At 42.1% G+C, this 23,830-nt stretch overlaps 1 protein-coding gene across 3 annotated transcripts in view; it reads right to left on the bottom strand.

Annotated features, from left to right (window-relative positions):
• Positions 1-23,830, bottom strand: part of MYOM1 (myomesin 1) — a 112,031-nt gene that overhangs the window by 59,909 nt on the left and 28,292 nt on the right. For all 3 annotated transcript variants that reach the window (XM_066622809.1, XM_066622811.1, XM_066622810.1), the window contains exons 5-10: positions 22,532-22,689; positions 17,175-17,267; positions 7,235-7,323; positions 7,026-7,088; positions 5,176-5,340; positions 1,757-1,918 (exon numbers count right to left, since the gene is read on the bottom strand). In XM_066622809.1, coding sequence (XP_066478906.1) covers positions 1,757-1,918; positions 5,176-5,340; positions 7,026-7,088; positions 7,235-7,323; positions 17,175-17,267; positions 22,532-22,689 — 730 coding nt within the window. The remainder of the gene's footprint in view (positions 1-1,756; positions 1,919-5,175; positions 5,341-7,025; positions 7,089-7,234; positions 7,324-17,174; positions 17,268-22,531; positions 22,690-23,830) is intronic.

A 23,830-nucleotide genomic window follows, 5' to 3' on the forward strand; every position in this document is an offset into this window, starting at 1 on the left:
CTTCAGTTTCTGGCTACAAATACTTTGGCTCTGTTCTGCAAGAGGGCAGCTATCTGCACTTCTCTCAGTTCTGCTGAACAGGGCAAACAGGCGCCATTCTGAGCTTGGCCGTGGAGCCAAGAATGTGAAGAGTTGGCATTACTCTCTTCAGCTGCCTTCAGCAGCCGAGATTGATATGGAGACCGATATAGCATAAGCCAGTGAAATGTGATCACTCAAACACTTGTTCAAAAGACATTCAAGCACTTGTTGAAGGGACATTCTCTCCATGAGGAACTGTATGACGTCTCCATTGTACAAAAATGTAACGTAAATTCAAGTATAATAAAACTAAGAAACGGTCAGTTCATTTTAAAATTTAATCTGGGACAAACTCTGCAATTTGCCTTCATAACAAATATTTCTATAAGAATTTCAGTGCACTTGATTTCAGCGTACTCTAATGTTGCAGGGTAGGCTATAGCATCAATAAAGTAGTGACATGTTAAAAGTCAAACACCAGATTCCCAGCCCTGTAAGTGTCTTCTAATGCAGATTTGAGGATGGAAAGAAGAATTTGCAGAGGATAATCAATGGGAGTGGGTGATCACTGGAGTATAGGACTTACACCCACCTTCCATCATTTTCTTCCTAACCATTCTGTTTTCTCTTCAGCCATCCCACCACAGGAAATAAGCCCAATTGATAGGAAAGCAAACTGAGAGAAAGGACTGCAAACACGAATCTGTGGGTGTAGGGTGGAGGCACCCTTCCTTCTGTCAATTCTTCCAAGCAAATACCCACCTACTTATTATCATTAATCATCAAACTCATGTATGGAATACATTTTTGGCAAAGTATAATTCTGCTAATAGTTAACAAAAAGTAACACAGTAAGTACATTTTATTTGCAAGTTGTGTTGATGAGTATAATGGAATTTCTTCAAATTAAGCAGAGGTGATTAAAACTGAGGCCAGAGAGTAGCTGCCAATGGCACTTTCCACTAATTTAATTATCTCAGGTCACTGTGATTCTTTGCATTATACACTGAAGACTAAAGTTGTGATGTAATTTGGTTACTTCACAATGGTTATTCCCCGTTTTGGATCTGCATTGTGTCTGGACAAAATCTCATGTTTCTGGAAGGACAATCCTCAGGCTGATGACAGATAAATTTTGTGAAACCTATTAAGTAGCTGATATCTGTAAAATAATGGTGATGGTTGTGATGATGATGGTGATGATGATGATGGGTTAAAAGCATGCATTCACGTGCACCAGTAACTCTGCCCTTCATTGAAAACTGTCACAGGGTGTCCCAAAACTGCTATTTGCCCCATTAAAAGAAGATATACAGGTACCTGTATGCTTTCCCCAGCAGGGCAAACAGGTTTGAGGAAGAGATTTAGATAAGGAAAACACCTGTCTTCTTCCACTGCACACTCACCAACCACCCAATGCCTTTCTTTTTGTGCAAAACTCAGAGCTCTGGTTCACCCAAGACAGCAAATGAGAGAACAGCCTCATACAGTGAGTAAAAGAACTTCCATGGAGAAGTTATGATTATTTCAAACCACTGGAACAAACAGGAGTCTTTAATCCTGCCTATTTTATATACATTTTAACACTGACTTCCAATGCAGTAACTTCCTATAACTTCCAATGCAATTATTGCCCCATAAAATGAGGGCTGTATGACGTGTTTTCTCTCTCTCTCTCTCTCTCTCTCAATAGCGCTCCCCTACCCACTCATACTTTGGCAAGGTCAAGTCTTACCTCTAACAAAAACGTAAGCACTGTACTGTTCATAGTAGTCTCCCATCACCACACGGAGGGTGTAAAGACCTTCATCCTCTTTGTTAGCATGAGTCAAGGTTAATGTAGCTCTCTCTCCACTCCAGTGCATCTTGACCCATTTGGATGGCGTAACCAAAACTCCTACAAGTAAAAGTGATGCGATTGAACAAAACCTAATCCCATATAATACATGAGCAGAACTGTTCAAGCTTTCACAACTTGCAATGTGAAGGAACTACCAAAATTTAATGATCCAATTTTTTCCTATCCTACTTGTTTACATATATGGTCTGCAAAGTTCTGATTCCTTGAACAGATTTGTATCAGTCCCTGGGTGCTCACTTGGAAGAGAATCCAGGGAGGGAAACTTGCCAGTTCCAACTAATTGCTTCTCAGAGTAGATATCCAGTAGATACCTGTGACCAAATTCTGTGCTGCAATTACAGTAAGAAATTAATGAACCATTTTTCTCAAAATTTGGTATGAAGTACTGCAGGGAAATAGCCCCTTTTGTCCTCTAGTGCTGCTGGAGGAAGAAAGCAGAAGAAATACCTTGCCACCTCCTCACTCTCCTTACCAATCTGACTGCTTAAAGCAGTAAAGTGGCCCAAGAGAGGAAGGAGCAAAGCCTCCTGCCCCACCCCTTCCCTTTTCCACTCCCTGCTCCACTGTTCCTATTCCAGCACAGACCAGCACATTGGAAGAGGCTATGCCAAGAGAAGCCAAAGGTAAGAGAACAAAAAGAGAAGCGGCAGGTGGGTGGGCCCCTTTCTCTATCTACCTGGGGTAGCGGTGGGCAGGCATGAAGGGGTTTTTTTGGGGGGGGAATTGCAATACAGCAATTCAGGGCAGCCTCAGGCATGGCTGGGCCTCACTAAGGGCCTCCTATCTTTCCAGGCTTCCACTTGCATGTCATCTTCAGTGCCTTGGGGTGTACCAGCAGCTCTTGATTTACACAGGGGTTGCCCTTTTGACTCTGGGCCCACAGCAGTGGCGTCACTAGGGTTCGCGTCACCCGGTGCGGGATGTCAGCGTGTCACCCCCCATGCAGTGGACGGGGCAACACCCCAGGTGGTGGGGGAGGTGATGTACCATCACTCTGCCCCCACTGGTTTTTTGGCTGTACCATTTGATAGAACAAAGATAGAACACATTCTGCATGAAATTGCGCATTGATTGATATATAACATGCTGGTGTTATTCCTCCAAACTGTGATTTTAGTGATTTTGGTCACTAGTGGTGTCTCACACACACACACACACACACACACACCCCGGGTGTAAACTTACTAACACCTTATTGCAGCAGCTCTCAAAATTTTAGCAGAAATAAGCAGAAGCCAGCCCTGTTCCACCAAGTGAATTTCCTCTGTGGCCTGCCTGCAATAACACCCCCCCCTCCAAAACCAGCAAGGTTTTCAGCCCTATCCAGTGCCCAGTTCAATTTAAGAACTTCTGTTTAAACCAGATCACTGTCAGGATCCATCTGGCTTTGCAAGTCTCAAAAAAGTTCAGCTTATCAGCTGAAGCCTCTGTTTTGATCCTTTTTAGTGGGAGGGAGGCTGCCTTCTGGAGAATTTTCTGAACTTCAGTTCCATCAGATCAGGACCATTCTGGTGGCTTCACATTTCTCTTTGCCTGCCTGACCACCAGTTACGGCACATTTGCTTACTCGCAAGTAAACACGACCGTGAGGTTTAGTTTCACTTTCCATAGGGCTCAATACATTCTTCTGCTTGGAGGGAGAGACTTCCTTCTCAGGTGTTTTTGGGGACTGCGTTCATCGGATCAGGACCATTCTGGTGTCATTGGATTCCTCTCAGCCTGCCCTTTCCAAAGGACTAAGGCAAGCTCACCTACTCATGAGTAAATGCACAATACAGCTCACTTTCACTTTGCATACAGCTCCATGCATTTTTAGTTCTCCGGTTTTTTGGCCATAACTTTTGATAGAAAGGATATATTTCACTGTGGTTTTTTGCATTGCATTCTGCTGGAAATTCCACTTCCAACAGTATATAACATGACATTATTACTCCTAACCACCGCAGTGTTAGTGTGTCACCCCCCCCAGTGCGCATTACACCTCCAGTGTGCGTCACCCGGTGCGGCCGGCACACCCGTAGCAATGCCACTGGTCCCCAGGCAATGCTGATGGAAGTTTTCCATCAGCATAGTTTCACATAGTTTCACACTGTATAGTTTCACACTGTAAAATGTGCCAGATATCTATGCAGCCAGCCCCAACATACAGAAGAGTATACGCTCTTGTTAATGTTTTTATCTGTTTTTTAATATTATGTTTTAATCTGTTTTTAACCTGTTGTAAGCCGCCCTGGGTCCCTTTGGGGAGAAGGGCGGGGTATAAATAAAGTTTATTATTATTATTATTAAGATTTATCACAATGATTCAAAAACTGCCACAATCAAATCAGTGTTCTGGTATTAATTGCAAATTATGCAGTTTTGAAAACTGAAAAAGTAAGTCCACATTAATTTAATCAAGAGCTGCCTGAGAGCTACACATATTAAAGTGTAGGCCATACACATTATGATGGTACAATGATGGCAATGTTAAGCTCCTATCCCCTTTTCCCCTGCTCAAAATGTCTCCTGAGTCTCCTCAAATTTATGCTAGCTAAACAGCTAGTATAAGTTCAGAGTAAAACCTTTGGCGACCAGGCAACCTACAGAAAGGTGTGTAAGGAAAATTTTTTACTAAGGATATGCAGCATGTGCTCCGGCAGCAACGCTAAGTGCTATGGGCTGACGGGATATGATTGGGCTGTAACTCCCATGTAAGTATGCATAAGATTGAAAACTAAGGGCACAGTCCTAACCAACTTTCCAGCACTGGCATAGCTGTGACAGTGGGGCATGTGCTGCAGCCTGCAGTTGGGGGGCAGTCATGGAGGCCTCCTCAAGGTAAGGCAATGTTTGTTCCCTTACCTAGGAGCTGCATTGCCCTTATGTCAGTGCTGGAAAGTTAGGTTAGGATTGTGGCCTAAAATTCTTAAATTGGGTGGCACCTCTAAAGAATGAAATGTAATTCATTCTTTTATAAATAAATGGCAATTATTCACAAGTGCGAACAGTGCATTTTCTAAAGGCCAGATGTATTAATTTAACATGCCCAATTCACACAAATCGTGTTGTACCTGGTGTTTAGCAAACATTGTGGAACCTTCTTATTTGCAGTACAGATGACAATAAGTTGGCATGGGCATAATCATGTAAGCATGCGAAGAGCTATATTTGAATAGAATTCAACTTTATCACATTTTCTTTTCTTTTCCTAGGCTTCTTCCAATCACTTTTCTACAAAACAGACCCATGAAATGTCCCATGAAGACATACTGTGTGAAAATAGCCAAATATGCCTTGCTACACATACTTACCATTCCTATACCACTGGATCTCTGGTTGGAAACGTTTAATCTCAGGGCGGATGATAACTGTGCAGCCTAGACTCATGGTCTCTCCTTCTCTTCCAAAGGAAGCTTCAAACTTATCAACAAAATGGATCTCAAACCTGGAAGCATAGCCATGTGGAGTAACACCAACTACAAGAAGAAAAAGTATGCTGATTTCTTTTACCTTCATCAAAGCGATATCACTCCAGATAGTTTCATACGGTTGTTTGCTTTTTCTACCAAAGGGTCAAATTTTCAACCTCTCAGCAATGACTTCCATGTGTAAATGGATCATATGAAGGCTTGAATGTGTCCGGCTTAAGATAACATGACAGAAGTGACATCGTCTCTCTGGATTTTAAAAAATTTGTCAAGTAACCAGATGGTAACCAAAACTGTACTTCCATGCACAGTTATCATTGTCATACTAGATGGGTTACTTGTGAGTTGTATCTCTGTCTGGCAAGTATGGAAGTACATCCCACATCGGAAAGTTACCACCACCATCACAGCAGTTCCTGAAAATCCACATCTGAGATAAGGAGTCCCTTTAAAGCAGGAAGGGTTGATGCACAGGCAAATCACCATGCACGTACAAATGATGTACTTCATACACACAAGAGCAGTTGGGATACAACCCCATATTTCTGAGTCCTAAAATGCCCACTGTGGACAGCTTTTTTTAATTGTATGTGAGCGTGTTTAATTTTCTTTGTTTTTCAGTGTCTGCTACTCAACAACAAAAACTCCATATTGGCCCCATAACCTATTTTCATTCTACTTTAATTCAAAATCGTGTTATACAAATGCTTCCCAGGGATCAACAACCTTTTCAGGCAAAAGGGCCAACGTTTGGCAAGTATGACATCGCCATACTTCTGAGCTGCCAAGCTCCCTGAAGTGGCTATGTGAATCTCGGAAGCTCAGTCCCAGAGCTCACCCAATTTGCTGCACACTGGACATGGCATGACATGACAGAGTCACCAGCCCAAGCTCACAAAGTCCCTGTGCTGCAGCAGGTAGCTCTGCCATGCCTTGTCTGGCGTGTGGCAGATTGGGCAGGTGTCTTCACCTCCTGAGCCAAGCCCTGCATGGGTCGGATGACATTGGGTGGTGGGTTAGCTGCCCACTAGCCATAGATTGCTAACACCTGCTAACACCTGCTTTAGAGGAACATACTGATCTTCCTGCCAGACTACTCCAAGGTGTTTATACCTACTCTAATGAGGTGTTCACAGATCTGCCTTTTTTTGTAAGGGGAAGGGCATAGTCAGGCAAAAGTAGCAAAGTAGAAGGCAGGAAGTTTTAAAAACTAACTCTGTGCCTTCATTTTGGCCACAAAAATCAAATTTGTTCAATTCTTGATGACTCACAGTCCCACTGAGTTTTGGATCCCTCCCACACTGACTTATGGTACTTTACAAAGGAGATGATTCAAAAATGAATCTCATAACACAATATTTATGCTAGAGAAAGGCAAAAACTATTATGGGACCTTGTTAAGAAAGAATTGCCCTCTGCAAAATATCTAATCTATGTTTACAAAGAGAATCAGAATACAGGGCTGCTAGCTGGAGTATCAAAGGTGTTATCAGCCTTACAGCACAAACCTGTACACAAATATACTGAAGTCTTACTGAATTCAGTGGGACTTATTCCCAGCAAAAATATTAAGAAATATTATACTTGATACTGTTTAAAGCAAATACTTTGTTGCCCCTGTAGATGGCACACAACGTTGTTAAATATCAGATGCAGAACTTTCAAAAATTAATGCCACTCAATCCCATTCTTTAGTTTTACTCACACAGCACTTCATCAATTTATCAACTTACAGCTGAGGGGTAGTGTTACAGTTCCTGCATGGAAAAAACTATCATCAACTTCTCCCTTGTACCCTAGGAAAGAAAAGGATATGAAATCTGATTACTCATCACCTAGCAGGGAGTGCTATCCTGGCTGATATCTGGATAATTTTAGAACACTTTTTAAACACTAATAGAACTCCAAGAAAACCAGAAGAATGCACTTCTGGCAAACGTACTCTTCACCACCACAGAAGCATAGGCTGAAAGCTCTCCTTTTACATTCATGGCAGAAGCACGATACTGAGCAGTGTCTTCAAAATCACATCTGAAAAGAATGGAAGGATTAGGAATAATGTCAGTGACCCCAGAAGTGATGTTTTTATATTTACATTTTTAAAATCCGTATCTTTCAACATTGCTAGACAAAATGCTGTAAGGTATCTAAAAGCAGGTTTTTGTTTTTATTTTTATTTATTTGAAATATTTCTATACTGCTTTTCTCACACTCAAAGCGATTACTTACTTACCTACCAACTGAAATTTCTAACTAGCAGGGCTGGACCCAGGAGCGGCAGGGCCCAATATGGGGTGTTTGCATGGGGCCTCCCACCCTCCCTGGGGAGCTCCACCACTCACCATGCAATCATGGCAACTGCAGCTGTGGCCAACCAAGCACTGATGGTGTCACTTGCAAAGCGTGGTACCTAGAACTAGTTGGCAGCGATGTGCTGCCGTCATCACCAACTGCTTCTGGGAGGCCCATTTTGAGCCATTCAGGGGGGATGGCAGGCAGGAGGGCTGACACAGCCACCTGCTCACAGCCCCTCGGCGTGAAAGATTCCATGCCAGGGTGGTGGCAGCTCAGGACCCCTCTAAAGCATGGGGCCTGATTCCACCAAATTACCCAAAGGCTGACCCTGCTAACTAGCATACAAATTTAAAAACAATAAGAACACAGACCCTGCTTGCAAGTTTACAATTTAAGAATGAAGGCAAAACGCAATAGGGAGAAAGAGGAAGGGGTAAAAGGAAGAGGAGTCAATCATTGATAAGCCGGGTTGAACAAATATGTTTTAAGGAGGTAACTTGAGCAGAGGAAGAGAATTGAATATCAGCTAAAAAGGCATGCCAGTAATAGAAAGCTGCAGGGGAAAGGGATGCAGGTGAGTTATCTGATGATGAGTAAGAAGACTGGCACCTGCAGAGTGAAGAGTCCAAGGAGGAACAGATAGAGAAAGAAGAGGAACTAGATGTAGAGGAGCAAGACCATGGAGACATTTGAAAGTAAGTACAAGAGTGAAATGAAGACAAGAAATGAGAGGAAGTCAATGGTACAGTGTTGAAATTAAGAGCTAAAAATACCAAGAGCAACTGCATTTAGGACAGAGTGACTTTATTAAGCAGGTGGAAATAATTAAATAATTCATTTTGATGCTTAAGTAACAATAAAGAATGTGTTTAATGATTACAAGTAACCAACAATAATTTCTATACTATATTCTACTAAACAAAAAGTTTAGCAGAAGAGGACTAGGGCTAACTTTAATGACTTTGAAGAAATTGTATAGTATCTGGGAGAGGTATATAAGTAGGCCTTATGACTGTTTTTAAAAAGCCAAATGAACAAGCAACTTGATGTTAAAAGATTTAAGGGTTTAAAATTTATCCTGTTGTCAAAGATGTTCTGGAAACATTTTATCGTGTTGCATTAATATTTCATAATACTCACCAGTAACTGAGATGACTGTTTGTTTGTACAATGTATGACTTTACACCAGATACTCCATTGCTTTCCTTCTTGTATTTAAACAGCATTTGTAACCCTAGTGTGTGCAAACACCTCATAGCTCTACTGAATCACTCACACATCACCAGTACGTCTCACTAATAAGCAATTCTACTTTCTTTGCTGAATCAGAGTTTTGTGCACTCCAAAGTGTTTATATTTCTATTTATCAGAGGCTGAATGTCAGACAAAACTCTTCTGAACTATGGGAGGGTAGCAGGGATATGCAAGGAATGCAGCAAAATAGTTAGAGAGCTGATAAATTGGAAGAACACTGGAGTGTGTTATTGAAGGGTTCAACAGAAAGAGAAAAGAGAAAAGTGGCTGTTAAAGGGTTTGTCTTTTAGTTCTTTCAGCCTTACCTCAGGTTCTTAATACTTCCTCTTGGGAACAAATTTCTCCACTAAAGCTGTTTCTTGTGGAACACTTTTTCTTCATGGAACAATTTATGAGACACAGTTGTCTTTTGCCAATGAAAAAATACCATGGCACCAGGAAAATGTTTTCACATGGTCTTGTATAGTAAGAGCATAGTAAGAGTCATGTTACACACTGTTCTGGAGGGTCCCTAAATCTCAGCAAGGCTTTTCAGGAGTACAAGGAGCCGCAGAGCACTGGTGTACCTGGGAGGGACCCTGGGGGCAAATGCACTGGTGCCATCTGACAGAGGGTGCTGCTGAGATCCCCTATCCCCCTGCTTTTTTTTTTTCTTAAGGCCATTTTACTTGGGCCCTCTGAGGGCCAGGGAGGCTGCTTGCGGCCCCAAAAAGACTTCTAAGGCCTCTGGAAGGCCTAAAAACATCACTTCTGGTTTTTGGTAGAGACCAGAAGTTATGTTTTTTGGCCTTCTGGAAACCTCGGAAGGCCTACTAAGGGCCAGGGAGGCCACACATGGACTCTCTGGCCTTCAGAGGGCCTTAAAATGTCACTTCTGATTTTTGCGAAAAACCAGAAATGATTTTTTAGATTGGAGGGTGGCAGTTTGTGGACCTGACCCTAAGCGGCACAGGGGCCAGGATTGCAATTGCTGCAGAGGAAAAAGGAGACAAAAAGCTACTATCCACATGTGGAACACTGCACATGGTACCCTGGATCCAAAGCAACAGTTGCAATGATGCTCAAATTAAAAAATTCAAGAGATTTTTTGTTGTTGTGTTTTCACAGTTCAGGTTTTTGATGGGAAGATAGTTGTCCAAATCCTATTGCAGAAGCATTTATTCACTTAACCTTTGGGACATATCCATATAAACAGCATCTTCATAGTACCAAAACAAAGTTATGTGGATAATGAATTTTGACATAACTGCATGTGTACTGAAACACAAAATATAGTGAACCTATGGGATAAGAATATCTATTTTAAAAAACAACAACCCTAAGGCTTTGATGAAAGAACTATAGAAATGATTCTAAACATGTCAACAAAATCATGTCTGGCACAGGGACAGTGTTGGCCTGAATGTCATGTTTAACCTCACTGTTAGTGTCTATTAAGTGCTTAAAAACTATGTTCAGGTTAGTAAGGAAATTATTTTCTAATGCCTCCTTCAGGAAAGGATTAGAAATTGCCACAAAGATAAGGATGAACCAGCAATTATGATGGCTTACTTAATAACTTACTTGTTAAGAATGATGTTGTAGAAACTGTTTGGAAAGATTTCTTTTTTTAACTAGGGGGCCTGAATATGATATCCCATATGAATTATATGTGGATTATATGTGGATGACTAGTTCAGAACATAGACACAAAGAAGGCATTTGGATGTCAAATGCTGAAACAATTTCCTGGTCATGCTCATAGCCTGTAAATAAGTGGTTCAGGTTGTGAAACAATACCAGCAAGGAAGTTCTATTTCCTGAACTTCTCATGGCAACATTCCCCGTACTAACATTGTTCAGAGACTCATGGACCCAACATGAACTAACCAGAACCTGTTATTGATGTCCTCCTGCTCCTCAGTATTTTTGAGCTCTGTCAGTGCAGGATGAATATCAAGAAGGTGAAAACCTACAGGGGAGGGTCTATTGCAAAAACAAGCATTGTGCTCAATCCCACGTCCAAATACTAGGTTATCCCTTATGTTACTGTGTTCTGGATAATTTCTACAGCTTCAAACTGTAGATACTTTCAAACTGGCTAAGCAAGAAGTCACTATTTGGGCATACAGTCAGGCATAATGCTGGCCTTCTGTTGGGAAAAAATGTACTGGTCCAAGTCTCCCTTTGCGGACAACTGCATGGTTTGGACTTTCACATAATATTGGGAAGGAAATGAATTATTTTGTTGGCAATGTGGGATACTGCAACCCAGCTGCTTTCACCTCCTCAGTTCTGTGAAGAAAAGGGTGATGACTCAGATGTCAACTCCTTTACCAAATATTTTATTTAAAACATCAAGAAATAAGTCATTAAAAATCCAAATCACACTTGTATGGCAACCAAAACAAAACTGGGCTAGTAAACATTAATTCAATCTCACTAATAAATTCTGTTTCACTGTAAAATTTCATGCAGTTAACTGATAAGTCAAATGAGCAGCCTCCATCATCAAAATAAATCCAAGAAAGAAAGGATTTGAAGGTAGGTCTTAATTCATTGATGGGCAACTATAATCATTTTGGTGGTTTTGCTAGAATAGTACATTAAAGGCACAATCCTAACCCGCAGTTATGCCGGCATAGGTGGCCCTGGAGGGTCACAAACGTGCCATAAAGCACATTTGCGCCTCTGTGAGCGGGAGCCACGTCGGCGCATTCAGATGCGCCAACGCGGACCAAGGCAGAAGCCTCCACCGCGGCTCACACGACGCCACTTGTGTCGGCACTGCCGACACAAGCAGCAAAGGTCGGCGTGGGGGGCGTGGGGCAGGGGCATTACTAGGCGGGGGGAGGGCAGGCCCGGGGGCGGACGTGTGGGGAGCCGGGGGCGGGGCCATGACCCGGCAGTTATGCCGGATCCCAACCCCCGTCCCCAGGGCGAGTGGAGTGGCTTCAAGCCACTCCGCTCTCCTCTGACTTGTGCCACCTCCAGAGGTGGCGCAGGTCTGAGGAGATCCATAGGATGCACAGTCCTTACCCACGGGTAAGGGGAAGAGCCTCCCCTTGCCCATGGCTGAGCCACTGCTCGCTGCAAACCTGCGTTGGATGCAGCACAATCCTGGCTTGCCTGTTCCAGCGCGGGTTTGGATTGAGCCCTAAAATAAATTTATAAAGCTCTCTTGTGGCTAAGGAGAAACTGTAAATTTCTGTCCATAATATACTTTGGAGACCTTGCAGTTAATCTGGGTGTATATGGGGACATGATACTGCATTATTATGGTGCGGCTTCTGGGTTAATTCTAGCTAAGTGGTAAAACTAAAACCTGTCTCCTTGTTATTTAAAAATACTCTCTGTCTACACCATCTCTTCTCCCAGTCTCACATCTGCTTCACACATTACAAAATAACCAATTTCTTGTAGGCCTCAAAGTACAAATTGCATGTTGGTATTTTACTGAGGATGAAACCTATCTTTCTGTCTCTCTTCTACCCAGCCTTCCCTTACATTTTCCCTCACGAGGACATAAGCAAACTCCCCAATAATTTGAATGTAACTATTAACTTTCTCTCTGCTGTCAGGTCTGATCGGCTAAATGTTACCTACACATGGAACATGCTGGCTTAGAAGCTTTTTGTCCCAACTGTTCCATTTCAGTCTTTGCACAAGAAAGAGCATCTCCAAAATACAAAGGTGCAATAGTGTTTTTCTGCCCACATCACTTCTTTTCCTGTTCAAAATTTAAATGTTTCTGCACCTGCCATGAAGGCAGGTGGAGGATCATAACTTGCTGATGATGCACCCCATTCCAAAAACATAAGAACATGAGAAAAGCCTGGCTGGATCAGGTCAAAAGCCCATCTAGTCCAGTCTCCTGAATCTCACAGTGGCCCACCAGTTGCTCAGGGAGTACACAAGATAACAAGAGACCTGCATCCTGGTGCCTCCCTTGCACCTGGCATTCTGAGGTAGCCTACTTTAAAATCAGGAGGTTGCACATACCTATCATAGCTTGTAACCTGTGATGGACTTTTCCTCCAGAAATTTGTCCAATTCCTTTTTAAAGGCATCCAGGCATCCTGTGACTATGTTTGGACATAATATCAGACCACAGTGTCGTGTTACAGCAAGAGCCTTGACAGAAGCTTGGGTTTACATATCCTCCCCCTACCACACCCCACATGCTCAGAATGATCAGTTAATTCATGGGTTTTGGCAAACCATAGTTTACCATTACAGCCAAACCACCAAAAATCATTTGTGTGTGTGTTGCAAATCAGGGTTTGATTGACCAAGGGGAAGCAGAGAATATGTGGACTGTAGACATCTTCCAGGTTCATCCCAGTACTGCTAAACTGTGATCCAGCACTGTCTGAACTCTCTCTCTCTCTCTCTCTCTCTCTCTCTCTCTCTCTCTCTCTGTATGTGTTGCCCATCATTGATGAAAATATTATCTACTGTATCATTATCCAATTAGAAAAGTTTTTAAGTTGCCTGAGTTAGTTTTAAACAGTGGTTTCTATGAAAATGAAATCTATTTTCATATAATAGGGACTCAAAATGCAGGGGGGAAAACCAATATTTTGCATAATAATACATTAAAAACAGATGGTTTAATTCTACTAAAAATATTACATCAGTATATTTTAGAGTGGTTTTTAATGGTGGTATGCAGAAATGTGACACGAAGGGCGCAATCCTAACCCTTTATGTCAGTGCTTTCCAGCACTGGCATAGCGGTGCCAATGGGACGTGTGCTGCACCTTGCAGTTGGGTGTCACTCACAGAGGCCTCCTCAAAGTAAGGGAATGTTTGTTCCCTTACCTTGGAGCTGCATTGCCCTTAAGTCAGTGCTGGAAAGCACTGACATAAGAAGTTGGAATTGCGCCCTAAGGTACTCATGAATGTTGTTCAACATGCATTTCAAAATAGAAAGAATTTCTAGAACAATGTTTCAACTCTCCCACAAAGATAGCCACCTTTCATTCTAAAGAAAATACTGATCTGGAACTAAAAAGACACAAACCCTGTTTTGATATGTTCCCCTTGCATCATTCCCAAGTGATTGTAAAAGTAGAATGTTACCTCTGAAAATTTATGAACTTTCTGTCCCTGGTGGCACATCTAGTTTGCTACCAAGTTTAGGGCCCAATCCTATCCAACTTTCTAGTGCTGATGCAGCTGTGCCAGCAGGGTGTGCACTACAGCCTGCCATGTCATGGCAGTCATGACAGTCATGGAGACCTCCTCAAGGTAAGGCAATGTTTTATCTTGGTGCTGCATTGTAGCTGCTTTGGTGCTGGAAAGTTGTATAGGATTGGGCCCTTATTGGGATAGGTTATGCACAGGACCAAATCCTAACCAACTCTCCAGCACTGACACAGCTGAACCAATGGGCACAGCCAATGTGCTGTATCCTGCAGTTGGGAGGCAGTAAAGGAGGCAGTAAAGTAAGGGAATGTTTGTTCCCTTGCCTCAGAGCTGCAGTGCCCTTACCTCACTGCCGGAAAGTTGATTAGGATTGCACCCACAGTGAGTTAATTTTTATATTTACACAGCTTAGGATCAAATTCACAAACTAAGCTAGCAATCCAATGCATACTTATTTGGGAATAACGGAATCTGGTGAAGCTAATTCTTGGGTAAATGTGCACAATGTTGGGATCAAAGAATATTGCCCTTTTGTTCCTGGTGCCATAAACTTACTTTATATGAATTGTTTCAGCTGCAAACTCCTAAAATTTACTAACATTATAACATCACACTCTACATGGACAATTTTCTATGCTATCATGTGAAATATTTTTTAAAAATCAATTTCATTCCATTTAATATGAGAGTCACACACTGTCTTTTAATAGGCTAAGATCACCAAGATTTTGGTAGCTTCTGACAAACAAGTTGTTATTGTCCCAGTAGGTCAAGATATCATTGAATGCAGATGTCCCACATTTTCCAGGGTTACATCCCATAAACATGAACATGTTTTGTTCTTCTAGCAACATCATCCCAGCAAAGGTAGCTTGAGTAGGACCGGCAGGTTCCCTTGTGACCCCTGCAGTCATGGGAAATCAAAATTTGTCAAGGCCCTAATAACCCACGGGATCTGCTGCTTGTTGATCGTACTGTGGTTCTCACACATTTAACACCGGGACCCACTTTTTAGAATGAGAGTCTGTCAGGACCCACCGGAAGTGATGTTATGACCAGAAATGACATCATCAAGCAGGAAAACTTTTAACATCCTAGGCTACAATCCTACCCACACTTACCCAGGAAGAAGTCCCATTTACTATCATTGTTAAAAGAATATACATAGTAGCTTGTTCAGAGTACAGGTCTGTAACATTTCTCCAAATGCAGTCACATGCCATGGTAGTATAAAGTCTAATACATTAAAAATAAAATATTGAAATGAATGGGGACCCACCTGAAATTAGCACGCAACCCACCTAGTGTGTCCCAACCCACAGTTTGAGAAACACTGGTGTAAAGGAATGCCTCTTTTGTATCTACCTTTTGTAAGTTAAGAAAGTATAGGATCCTGCCTAAAATCAAAATGGAGTCATGAAGGACAGTTGGCCTTAAAGGACAGTATGGTGAGAGATGCAGGGCTCTAGAAAGAAAGGACACCCCCCTTCAATGCTTTAATCACAAAGTGCTCAAAAGTTTGGCAAATTCAATTTCTTTTATAAAAATTCAATTTTCCATATGAGGATTGTGATACTTTAAAAAAAATAAGCCAAAGCGCATTCATTATACCTAAGAAGCTGACTAAATCTGAACTCATAAAAACATTATGCTCTGATGTCTCTTCTGTATCAAAACTACAGTAAAGCCTGGAGCATAAGGCAGAAGGAAGTCTCCTGATCTGTGACAGATCAGGAGAGAGATCTTGGGGTGGTGGTGGACAGGTCGATGAAAGTGTCGACCCAATGTGCGGCGGCAGTGAAGAAGGCCAATTCTATGCTTGGGATCATTAGGAAGGGTATTGAGAACAAAACGGCTAGTATTATAATGCCGTTGTACAAATCTATGGTAAGGCCACACCTGGAGTATTGTGTCCAGTTCTGGTCGCCGCATCTCAAAAAAGACATAGTGGAAATGGAAAAGTTGCAAAAGAGAGCAACTAAGATGATTACGGGGCTGGGGCACCTTCCTTATGAGGAAAGGCTACGGCGTTTGGGCCTCTTCAGCCTAGAAAAGAGACGCCTGAGGGGGGACATGATTGAGACATACAAAATTATGCAGGGGATGGACAGAGTGGATAGGGAGATGCTCGTTACACTCTCACATAATACCAGAACCAGGGGACATCTACTAAAATTGAGTGTTGGGCGGGTTAGGACAGACAAAAGAAAATATTTCTTTACTCAGCGTGTGGTCGGTCTGTGGAACTCCTTGCCACAGGATGTGGTGCTGGCGTCTATCCTAGACGCCTTTAAAAGGGGATTGGACAAGTTTCTGGAGGAAAAATCCATTATGGGGTACAAGCCTTGATGTGTATGCGCAACCTCCTGATTTTAGAAATGGGTTATGTCAGAATGCCAGATGCGGGCGAGGGCACCAGGATGAGGTCTCTTGTTATCTGGTGTGCTCCCTGGGGCATTTGGTGGGCCACTGTGAGATACTGGAAGCTGGACTAGATGGGCCTATGGCCTGATCCAGTGGGGCTGTTCTTATGTTCTTATGCTATTTTCCAGGAATGCAGCAGTCAATGGCTCCACTATATCGGAAATGCAACAAACTACATGCTCAAATACCATATAAATGACAAATTTAGGTCAGAGCAATGTAATTCATCATGATTACTAGGGCTAGCCCAAGACCTTCTAGCACCTGAGGCAGCATGCCAAATGCTGCCTCCCTTACTCAATGATGTGCCAGCCTCTGCTCATTCCCCTTTCCAAAATTCTCCAACCCTGAACACTCTCTAACCCTCCACCTTTCCTCTTTCTCTCTCTTCCCCTTCCTTTTCCAATCCAGATAGTGGAAGGTGGACAGAGTTGGGCGCCCACCATTCTGCTTCCTAAGGTGACCACGTCGGTTGGGCTCATGGATGGGCCACCCCTGAGGATTTAAGTGGAAACAGATCAAGCAGGCGGTGGCAGAGGCCATCAAATCTAGCAAAGCATTTGTGATAATCATCAATAGAATCCACAGTATAGCAATAATTCACATGAGATTAATCAACATCCTGCACAGGTGAAGACCAGAATAATTTACCTTTTTGACATTGCTAGCTTTATAGCACCACCTCCAAAGGGGCATGAGTATATATCTACATTCATATATATTGAACAATATTAAACAAGTATAGAAACAGGAACAATGGCTATCAGCTATTCCCTTACGTGTTAATTTCCAGAGAGTGCATTCCATACCGACTTTCAATTGCATATTTGCCAGGATGAGTGTGGACATTGATGGGCACCTGGTTTTTATACCTATGAAACAACAGAAAATGCATGTATGATAAAATAAAACATAAAATATGTAAGAGTATTAATAAATGCATAACTTGTGATCCAAACTTTGAAGTGTGTAGCCCCAGTTAGATATTTTGCATATCAATCAGCTGTTTGACTGAAAAGAGTAGAAGACTAAATCCAACCACCTGCTTCTGAACATTCTGAACAGCTGATTGGCAATATTTAGAATATCTATCCAAACTATGCATGTCCAGAGGAATCAGGTAGAAGAACTGCATTCACAGAAGCCATTGATGTGCATGATTCCCTGTCTAGCTAGGGATATATATGGCCTCTAGCCAGAGAAGGGCAACAATGTGTTTGGCAAAACCTTAATGAGTGATGTTATCTTAATGTCAGTCATGGATACACTAACTGTGAGGTTTACTCAAATCAGTTATGCAATGGGAATGTTGTATAATGCAGAGCCCAATCCTATCCACAGTCCAGAATGTGACAGAAAGTATTTCAACCAGAGGCTTGTCACAGACTGCTTTTATCAGCATCATTGGCTTCCAGATTGTTTCTGGACCCAGTTCAATGTCCTAGTACAGAACTGAAGTCCTACGGACTTTAAGTTCTTAAGACCAATTTCTCTCATCTGAACAGGCTTATGGCCCAATTCTATCCCCCTCCCCTGCTGGTTGCACCAGTGGGGAGTTGTACCAGTGGAGAGTGTTTTACAGTAGTCACAAGGCAGCTTCTACCGACAAGCGTCTGCAGAGGTAAGTCTCCACAGGGTGTTGGAAGGAGGCAAGGGGTAGGAGTGGGCAGAACAGGGTGATGATGGGGGCAGAGAGGAGGGTGGATCAGGCCCAGAAGGGGGGTGGGATCAGTGATAGCGGCACGTGCCAAATCTCAACCCCATTTCTGGGCCTAATCCACTGATTTTAATGTTACTTGTTTTTATTTTTAAATAAGTTGGAAAACTGGGATATACATTTTTAAATATGTAAAATAGTAAATAGGGAAGATATGTCAATAAGATACATTTTATCTTATTTTTTATTTACAACCCAATCCTCTAGGGCAGCAGCGCTGGTCTCAAGTGTGCGAAACTGGCAACGGCCATCACAAAAATGCCATGAAGCACTTTTTGGAGACCAGGAGATGCCAGTGCGGACACTGGGCGTCCTCATCAGTTGGAGAGGCCCCAAGAGCCTAAGGCAGTGAGTTTGTCACTGAGCGGCATGTAGGTTTTCTAAGGCGGGGGAGGGGTGAAACTGAGCAGAGGGAGGGTAGTGCAGGGGTGAGAAAACCAGGCCCAGGACGGGAGTGGGGATTGCATCAAAACCTGCCACCAGATCCAATCCCCCCTCCTGGGCCTGAAAGCCATACACAGGGCTGGTTGGTTCTGCACCAGAGATTTATCTGGTGTGAATTCAAGTAGACCTATAGCAGCTTCCCTTACCTTGAGCAGACCTCCAGCTGCCTCTCTGCCTGCAAAGGACACAGCGGCAGCCATTTCGGCATCACTGTATCATAGCACAGGCAGTCCATTTAGGATTGGGCTGTTAATCTCTTAAGTTATTTTTAAAATGTCAGATACTCACTTTCATATATATATAAAACAATGAAGTAACACCTAGTTGGACAACAGTCAACAGGATTAAATTTATCTCTTCTAAAATAAAGTCACAGCTAAAGGTCTTCTATCAATCTTTCCACTAAAGGTTGTCAGCTCCTTCCATTATGGAGGATGAACAGCAGTCTACCCAGGTGCTTGTGTTAAATACAAATGGTGCAAAATTTTGACACACAAAAAGGAGATGATTCTATTAGCAAATTGTTTATCATTTAGTAATTATATTCAATTAATTCTTAGTTCATGCACATAAAACAGCAAGGCGTGAGTGAGGTGAGTGAGGTGAGTGAGTGAGTGAGTGAGTGAGTGAGTGAACGTCTTTAAACATAGAAAACTGGAAACTCTGCTTTGTGTGTCTTCCTCAACATGGGAGTGTGGAACCACTGCAGAAACATTAGACCTTCCTCTCCTACCTTTTAGTCTGCTCCATATGCTGCAGTGTATCTATATTCAAGTTAAGGAAATTTGTAGGGAAATAGTGCTGATAATCGAGAAGTATGCTTACATTAGACAGAGAAAATATGCTTGCATCAAATTTGCAAGCATATAATTTTTTTATTAATATAAGTCTTGTGCTTGGGATGCAAACTTCCATGCAGATAAAGAAGTTACAGAATGCCAACCTAAACTAGTCAATATTCAAAATCATTCAACATCAGTTATGAAGGTTTTTCCTTTTAACATATAACTTTTTAAAATGTAATCAGTAGGACACAAAGTACCAGAGGGTGTGGTTTTCACTGAGAAAATGGCAGAGAGGAAAGGGTTAATTTTATGTGATCCAAAACACCCAGCAGAAGCTTCCACTTGCTCTGCCCAATGATGATGTCTTCACCAGGCAGCAAACTGTCCCAAGATGCAGTCAGCAACACAAACCAATTGTGATTTCAGATTGAGAAGAGAATAGGGGGGGGGGGGACTTTAAAAGAGAGAAGGAAAAGTTCAGTAGGAGAAGTGAGATAAAGGAGAAGAACCAAGCAAATCTGGAAGAACAAGATAGGAGAAGAGACCAAAGATCTAAGTGTGGAGAAAGGGGCACAGAAGAGGGCTTGTAGAGAACAGAACTAAGGATGGGTGAATGAAAGAAGGGATTAACCCCTGCTAATTGGGTAAGAGGCACTTTTTCAAGTGGGTGCTCCTTTTTTTTAGCAGGGGGAGAGTAACTGGCCCACCTCACCCCAGCACTGTCTGTTCTAGTGGCTGTCTGCTGGTATTCTTTTGCATCTTTTTAGATTGTGAGCCCTTTTGGGACAGGGAGCCATTTAGTTATTTGATTTTTCTCTGTAAACCGCTTTGTGAACTATTAGCTGAAAAGCAGTATATAAATACTGTTAATAATAATAATAATAATAATAATAATAATAATTAATAACAACAACAGGATGATACTTTGCAAGGAGAAAAAGAAAAGGGGAAAGGCTGAAGGGGGAAACAACAGTAAAGGTTAAAAGACCAAAGTCATGGATAGGTAGGAAATGATCAGAGATCCCCAAGCCAACCCCACTGATTATCAAAGTATGGCTAATTCGGACCCTTGACCAGCTGCCACCTGAACTTGTGTTCCTAAGGACAGTCTGGTAGCTGTCAGGGAACACATTCTGAAAGGCAGAACCCTGAGCCAACGAAGGGGATCCACGTGAGTCAAACCAAAAGAAACCACCCCAAAGTCTCTACTGCATGAAGGTCAATGACAACAAATCTCCTGTCTTCCTCATCCAGTTAATCCTTATCCTGGCACCTCTGGAAAAATCATTCCCCACTACATTTTGCTCATAGTGGCAACATGAAGGTTCTCTGTGCCTCCATGTATCTTACCATGTCATTTCTCTCTCCTTATAATATGGAGCTATCTCTGTGGGGTTTATTTAGAAATAAGACCTACTGTGTTAGGACTTGCTTAGCTTACTTCCAGCTAACTGTGTATAGGTGTAGTTTCAACAACTATCACATGACATTTTAGTGTGAAAGCTTACCTAGGCATAAAAGGTAAACCATGCCATACAGTTACAAAAATGCTTATCACATTTTTACTTTGTCCTGGCTGCATCTAACACAGCCTTGCCTGTCTCGATCAGGTGGTGTTCACACATTTGCAGAGCAGCAGTTTGCATATAGGGCAGAATCTTCCTCACTCTGCTCCTCCCCAGAAACCTTTTCTAGCTTTGCTATTTACACAGTGCAGTACAGGTATTTCTTAGCATAAACAATTTAGGGCGCAATCCTAACCCCTTATGTCAGTACTTTCCAGCACTGGCATAGCGGTGTCAATGGGACATGTGCTGCATCCTGCAGTTGGGTGTCACTCACGGATGCCTCCTCAGAGTAAGGGAATGTTTGTTCCCTTACCTTGGAGCTGCATTGCCCTTAAGTCAGTGCTGGAAATCACTGACATAAGGGGTTAGGATTGCACCCTTAGGTAAACATCTAATGCTTCAGATACCTTTTATTAGTTGTTTTCCAATTAGAAAGAAATTGACATCTATTTATATGAAGAAATAAAAAGCCTCTTATTTAGGGACTATCTAACTATTGTATAGGCAACTTTCCAAGGAGACGCAAGTCATCTACTATGCAAGATGGCAATGCTTCCACTATAATTATGTGCTAATAGTTTAGACATATTGCTGAAGATCTCAAATAACCTGGGGTTTTCCATATCTTCTTTTCAGTGATGCCAGTAAAATGGCATGCTTAAATGAACTAGGCCACCATATGAGGATTTCTGTAGAAGAAGTTGCTGAAGCTTTCTTCATTCACAGCATTTGATTTCTCCATGTTCATATACATTTGCTTTAAGCAGGTTAATGATATTTGTTTAACAAATGATGAATGTTAGATCAGGTTCATTGCATTTGGTGTTCCAGAGCAAAATACTTGCTCAGAGACATTTTCTCATTCTTTCCATTGGAGGCTAAATCCAGATGTAATGGAAAACCAACTTTCAGTACATTATTGTGCTGAATGCTAGCACTTAACATTTATCATTGTTTAAATCTAGTGCAAGATCAGTTTATGACCTTGGATGCATCTGGACAAGGACAATTTAGGGATCATAAGGGTGGACATTTGAAAACACTCTCTCTTAGTAACTACACCTCCTGCAAGCAACAAGATCAATAGCATTAGAAGGTTTACTGGAACTAATCTATTCACCCTGTCCAGTGATTTGCATGCATTTGAATTTCAATATACATTTCAATGAGGAAGCTTATCTTCACACACCAATAATGTACATATACATATGCTTCCTTTACTGAGATGAATGGGGAAGATATTCTGTGCCTTCATTGTAGCTCCTTCACTTGGAATAGACTGCTATGTTGGAGCAATTGTGCTTTGCCTATGAATACACACAGTACTTTTGATCTAACTCCATCAAAGGTATTTTGCAGACCCTGGCAGGAACTGGAGTCAACTACAAATCATCCAACCACTAAAATCAAAGCATGAAATATAAAGAATTCAAATTCAGCACGGTGTGCAGCTTTGTACATTAAAAAAACAAATTGGGTAATGACCAAATAGGATACCTGAGACTTGAACCAGCCAAGGCTCTTTCAATGAATATGAGCAAACAGTTTTATTTTCAGCTTATGAATTCTGAATATATGTATACAACCAATGACTTTTAATGTCAGAAAAAAAGCAAGCCTACCATGTCACTCGAGGCTCTGGCCAGCCAGTCACAGTGCAATGTAATTTGACATTCTGTTTTTCCCAGACAGTGTGAGAACGAGGCTTGATAACAAATTCAGGAGCATGTAACAGACTATCCTCATTCAATTTTCTCCGAAATTCCTCTGTCTCTATTAACTGCAAGAAAATATTTCAACTTAAAATGCATTATCTGCAGTAGCACACAGTAACTTCATAACAGAGGGGAAAATGTGATCTGGGGCATCAATAAAATATATTGAAAATTTACATACATTTTACTTCTATTTCATAGATGGGTAATTAGATGTTACTGCAAAATGCAATTTTAAACTATTAAGAACGCAATCCTAACGGCACCCAGGGCTGCACAAGTCCCTTGCGCTGGCCTGGGAGGTCACTAATGTGCTGTAAAGCATGCTTGCGCCTTCCTCGGAGTAAGCTGTGCTGGCACACCGAGGTGTGCCGATCCACAGAGATCAGATCAAGCCTCTGCAGGGGCGGCCACAGGTGAGTTTGTGCTGGCCAAGCTTGGCCAGGACAATGGTTTGGGGTGTGTGTGGGGAGAGTGGGAGGTGTTTTGAGGCAGGGGGAGGGTGGGCAGCGAGCAGGAGGCAGTTATGCCGAATCCTAGCCCGTTCCTGAGCGGTGTGGAGCGGCACCAGGCTGCTCCGTTCTGCTAAAATCTGCACCACCTTATAAGGTGGCATAGATCCAATTAGACCCATTGGGGCCACTGCTGCTCTCCTTGGGGTAAGGGGAAATTTTTCCCTTTGCCTTGGTCTGAGCCTCAGCCAGCCCCAAATTTGCGCTGGATACAGCACAGGCCTCCTGGCCTGCCTGTTCCACCATAAGTTAGGATTGCACCCTAAGATGATTTTTCTCCCTTTTAAACAACACATAAGTATTACAGTAGTCAATATAACATATACATTGGAAGACAAAGAAAGCTTTTCTTTTTTGGCTTTGGATTTTTTCTTCCCCAACAGAGGGGTCAGGTTCTGTTTCTTCAATACAAAAATCCTGTGGCTTCTTCTACAGTTACCTGTATAACTGGGGAAATGGGAATGGGAAAAAATCTACACAAGCAGTGCTAGTGCCTTGTGTAACAGATGTGTGACATTCCCTATGGGTTTTTAAAAAAAAAAAAAAAATCTATTACTCTTTTGTATACATAGCTATTGCAATATGGATCCCTAATGACTTCAGAGCAGCAATAAGATCACAAAGAAGATGTATGAATTTGGTTTTAAGCAAGAGCTCTCCGCAATTAAAATGGCATCCCAGATTGCTTCAGCCC

Source organism: Tiliqua scincoides, chromosome 4 (genome assembly GCF_035046505.1).
Source record: "Tiliqua scincoides isolate rTilSci1 chromosome 4, rTilSci1.hap2, whole genome shotgun sequence".
In the NCBI taxonomy this organism is placed as follows: Eukaryota; Metazoa; Chordata; class Lepidosauria; order Squamata; family Scincidae; genus Tiliqua; species Tiliqua scincoides.